Source organism: Colobus angolensis, unplaced genomic scaffold (genome assembly GCF_000951035.1).
Source record: "Colobus angolensis palliatus isolate OR3802 unplaced genomic scaffold, Cang.pa_1.0 Scaffold4, whole genome shotgun sequence".
Taxonomy (NCBI): domain Eukaryota; kingdom Metazoa; phylum Chordata; class Mammalia; order Primates; family Cercopithecidae; genus Colobus; species Colobus angolensis.
The window spans coordinates 2,242,497-2,247,542 of NW_012117376.1; the positions used below are offsets into that span (position 1 = coordinate 2,242,497).

General features: G+C 42.8%; 1 protein-coding gene across 1 annotated transcript in view; it reads right to left on the reverse strand.

Annotated features, from left to right (window-relative positions):
* Positions 1-5,046, reverse strand: part of UTP11L (UTP11-like, U3 small nucleolar ribonucleoprotein (yeast)) — a 13,189-nt gene that overhangs the window by 1,461 nt on the left and 6,682 nt on the right. The window contains exons 4-6 of the mRNA XM_011955647.1: positions 4,683-4,796; positions 4,130-4,223; positions 3,899-4,029 (exon numbers count right to left, since the gene is read on the reverse strand). Coding sequence (XP_011811037.1) covers positions 3,899-4,029; positions 4,130-4,223; positions 4,683-4,796 — 339 coding nt within the window. The remainder of the gene's footprint in view (positions 1-3,898; positions 4,030-4,129; positions 4,224-4,682; positions 4,797-5,046) is intronic.

Consider the following 5,046-nt stretch of genomic DNA (forward strand, 5'->3'; position numbering starts at 1 on the left):
CTGCACTCCAGCCTGGACGACAGAGACTCCATCTCAAAACAAAACAAAACAAAAAAACGACAATCAAATGCTGTATGCTAACAGCAATCCTAGACACAGGCCCCTGAGGCACATGTTCAGTGTGGCCCCTCCAGTCATCCATCCTGGAACAGCTCCGGGTGTAAGATAACCCAGAATCAAAGGCAGAAATGCACGCTCCTCTGGAGGTAGAAGGTTTGCCTTGGACACTGATCAAGAGCACCTGGAGTAACCAGAGAAGGGTTAAATTAAGGCCAAGGATCCTTCCTCTCCATCTCCTCTGTGTCCTTATTTTCCAATGTGGGGAGCTCAAAATACCAACCAAGCCACTGGGCACCCACCTGGAGTTTAACCCGAGTCATTTTGTAGTAGAATTCATCTGGATTTTTTTCAAGAGCCTTCTTACGGAGAGCTCTGAGGTATTCCTGTTTTTTACGGTAGTCACTAAAAGACAGGTTAAATGAGGTTCATAGCAAAAAACAAAAAGATAATTTTTAAAAACCAAAACCCACAATAAGCAAACTTTACAAGCATCTAAAAGGTCACACAGAGCGAAACTCAAAAAAGCCAAAGCAGTGACTGGATCTGATGGACACTCCACTGTCACTGAGCTGAGCTCATGCTTCGCAGGGTCCACAATCTAATCAACAGTTCCTACTCCAGCGGAACCTGAAATTAACTGTCCCCAGCCCACATATGTTTCAGTGCCATTTGTATCATTACAGGGAAACACCAAACAAAGTACAAATTAAAAGTCCTGGGCCGGGCGTGGTGGCTCAAGCCTGTAATCCCAGCACTTTGGGAGGCTGAGGAGGCAGGGTCACTTGAGCCCAGGAGTTCAAGACCAGCGTAGGCAACATAACAAGACTCTGTCTCAAAAAAAAAAAAAAAATTAAAATAAAAAAGGAACCCTATAGACTATCTTATCAAAACCCGTCATTTACAAATGCAGAAAAATGAGGCCCAGAGAAGAAGTAAGTGGTCCAAGGACACATGGCTCACCTGAAGCAAAGTCAGAACTGTCCCCCTCTCACAAATCCCAGGAATCTTTCCACTACTACACTAAGCTGCTTCAACCTTTGTGTGAGTGCCACAGTCACCTGAGATGATAGCAGGAATGAATCAGTGTTGGAAACCCTACACAAAGCGAATGGAGAGCAACAGCAGAGTCCGCAACAGAAGGTCCCCAGGCAGTGTGCTGGTGCCTGAAAATCTACCCACTCAGAAAGCACAATAATTTTTTCAGCAGAAGCTGACCAGAGAATTCTCACTGCTAATGACTCCTCAAAGATCAGTGGTGTCCTTAGGTTTTGGGAAATCATCAACCTTACAGAAATTGATGAAAGCTTTGGGATCTTTCTTCTTCTTCTTCTTTTTTTTTTTTTTTTGAGGCAGAGTCTTGCTCTATCGCCCAGGCTGGAATGCAATGGCACGATCTCGGGTCACTACAACCTCCGCCTCCTGGGTTCAAGCAATTCTCCTGCCTCAGCCTCCCTAGTAGGTGAGATTACAGGCGCCCACCACCATGCCTGGCTAATTTTTGTATTTTTAGTAGAGACAGGGTTTCACCATGTTGGCCAGGCTAGTCTCAAACTCCTGACCTCAAGCGATCCACCTACCTTGGCCTCCCAAAGTGCTGAGACTATAGGCACGAGCCACCACGCCCAGCCTGGCATCTTTCTTGAGATAAATGTACATACACGTTTGTAAAAGTCTGTGCAAGCACATACCTATCTGCACAAAATACCAGTGAGAAAGGGGGGTTTTCACAGACCTCCTAAAGCTCACTCATGGGTTGTCTACCCACTCCAAGTTACAGACAAAATATCCTTGCAATCCACCCACCAGCAGTCTCTTAATAAAAATAATTTTGCAGTAAACAAAATAGAAAGAAACAACACTACTAGATAAAAATGGCAAAAATCTAAACCTCCCTAACTTCTCAAAAGCTATGCTGATGAACTATTCTACATGGGAATTTGGAATACTAATCTCTCTAGGGACTACCACAATTCTTGAAAAGTGTCAGTGACATGGCTAATTGAAAGTACACCTAATTGCCGGGCGTGGTGGCTCACGCCTGTAATCCCAGCACTTTGGGAGGCTGAGGCAGGTGGATCACAAGGTCAGGAGTTCAAGACCAGCCTGGCCAAAATGGTGAAACCCCGTCTCTACTAAATATACAAAAAATTAGCCAAGTGGTGGCGAATGCCTGTAATCCCAGCTACTCGGGAGGCTGAGGCAGGAGAACTGCTTGAACCCAGGAGGCAGAGGTTGCAGTGAGCCGATATCATGCCACTACCCTCTAGCCAGGGTGTCAAAGTGAGATTCCGTCTCCAAAAAAAAAAAAAGTAAACCTAATTGACAACACGGTTATCACAAGAACACTCGTGAGCAAGCTCTTTGGCTGGAAGTATTATCTACAGAGGGAAATATTACTGGGCCTCAGACTTCAACAATTCACGGATTCTAGCACAGTCTCACAGCAGTGGTTTCAGACAGCTTTTGTTTTCGCTTTATTGCACAGACTGTCAGATTTATGGGATTACCCAATATAGTCAAACTAATTAGGGGTATTTATATTACTAAAGCAAGTTTAGCTGCCTCTGAGCTAGAGAAAACTGCTGTGAAATTAAACATTGGAAGCAAAACTGATGCGGTGTAAATGATTCAAATCAAAACAGAACAGCTGTCTGCTTGAAACACATTGACAGCATTTTTTTTTAATGAATCAGTCAGAAGAGTTCAACTCCAGAAGGCTTTGAGGAAAAGCATGTCTTCTGCACAACCTAGTTACAGTGATGCAAAGCACCATAAGGAAAAGCCAAAACAAAATTTTTGCTACAATACACAATATGAAAGACCTTTTGGGCAGGCATGGTGGCTCACGCCTGTAATTCCAACACTTCAGGCGGCCAAGGCAGGAGGAAACACTTGAGCTCTGGAGTTTAAGACCAGCCTGGGCAACTTAGCGAGACCCCGTTTCTACAAAAAAATTAAACATTAGCTAGGCACGGTGGCACACACCTCCTGGTGTGTGTACCCAGGAGGCTGAGGCAGGACAATCGCTTAAGCCCAGAAGGTAGAGACTGCAGTGAGCCATAATCACACTATTGCACTCCAGCCTGGGTGACAGTGAGACCCTGTCTCAAAAAAAATAAAAATAGACAAAGACCTTTTGATGTGCGTATTCACTGCTAAAGGTTCAACATTAAAGTTCCAAATCCTTTAATCTTCAGTAATTCCTTTCTCTGCATTTTCAAAACATTGGCATTTGTTACAAGTATAAAACCACAAAGTGCAGGGTCAGAATTGGGATTCAAACTCAGGTCAAAGGCCAGAACCTAAGCTTCTGACCACTATACCACACATCTTCTAATCATAGAAATCAGAGAGCCCTTCTCCACTTCCATCCCATCATCAAATCCTCCTACAAATCCACTTTTATAAGGGAACTCATGAGTTTTCCATAAATAATTATTTGAGACCAGGCACAGTGGCTCATGCCTGTAATCCCAACACTTCGAGAGGCCAAGGCAGGCAGATCAACTGAGGTCAGGAGTTCAAGACCAGCCTGGTCAACATGGCGAAACCCCATCTCTATGAAAAATACAAAAATTAGCTGGGTGTGGTGGTGTACCCCTATAGTCCCAGTTAGTGGGGAGGCTGAGGCATGAGAATTGCTTGAACCCAGGAGACGGAGTTGCAGTGAGCCAAGATCGCACCACTGCACTCCAGCCTGGGAGACAGTCAGACTGACTAAAAAATAAAGTAAAATAAATTTTTAAAATTATTTTAAATGCAGTGGCGAAAAAAAAAAAAAAAAAAAAAACACTTAATTCACCTAAACTCACACGTGAAGAACAACAGATAAAATTACCTTAAGTCCAGTCTGATTGGTAACTCCTTTCACTTTTTCTTTCTGCAAGGTCTCTATCCTGGGCCTATTAAAGACTCTGTCGACTAGCTCCGGGGCTGTTTGCAGGTGAGTTGCAACGTCAAACTGTTCAACTAAAATTCAAGACAATCCTTAAGGCACTGTCTGTTTCTAACACCACACGACACAGACTGGCATGGTAGACTGTCCCAGAAACCTTCAAACATTTCATACCTTCCTTTTTGGTGTCAAAAAAGAACACATGCTTGTTCTGTTGCTTCCCCTGGAAATCCAGCAGATGGAGCTCTGATTTTAGTCTTTCAATTTTCTAGAACACAGAATACGGTCTCACTTTATATTAGATTCTTCTGGGGTACCAAAAAAAAAAACACTGCAAAAGTTTAAACCATTTCACATCATTATTGCCAGTCAGCAAAGAACTTGCTTTATTCTTTTAAAGGAAAAGATCCCAACACTGGGCACTTCCCAAGATGCACTTAATCTTTGTAACAGTCCCCTGAGACAGAAATGAGGGAAGAGCCTCAGGGAGTTGAATTTGCCCATTGTCATGAGGCTAGTAATTGACAGTGCCAGAACTCAAACCTAGGTCTGTCTCATTTCCAAACCTGAACTCTTTCCACTCTACCATGCTAACTATACTTCTAAATCATTATTACAATCAAGTGAAATTGTAAATGCCAGAAGAAATTAACAAATACCTTGAGATTGATAAATTTAAGTTTCCTTTCTTTACCAATAAAACGAATCAGAACAAAGAATGAATTACCTTAGCTTCTGCAACCCTCTTCATTTCTATATATTTGACGTCCTGAGTTCTCATCAGCTTTAGTTGTTCTGGGGTTACTTCTTCCTTAGTCTCCTTAATAACATGTACTCCATCCTAAAATCCAAATTTAAAAGATACATTCCCTATCACATTAAAAATCATTAATAAGTTGTTGGCACAGTGCATGTGCCATCAATCTAGAACAAAGACAACCATAGGCCAAGTGTGGTCACTCACACCTGTAATCCCAGCACTTTGGGAGGTCGAGATGGGCAGATCACTTGAGGTCAGGAGTTCAAGACCAGCCTGACCAACATGGTGAAACCCTTTCTCTACTAAAAATACAAAAAATTAGCTGGGCACA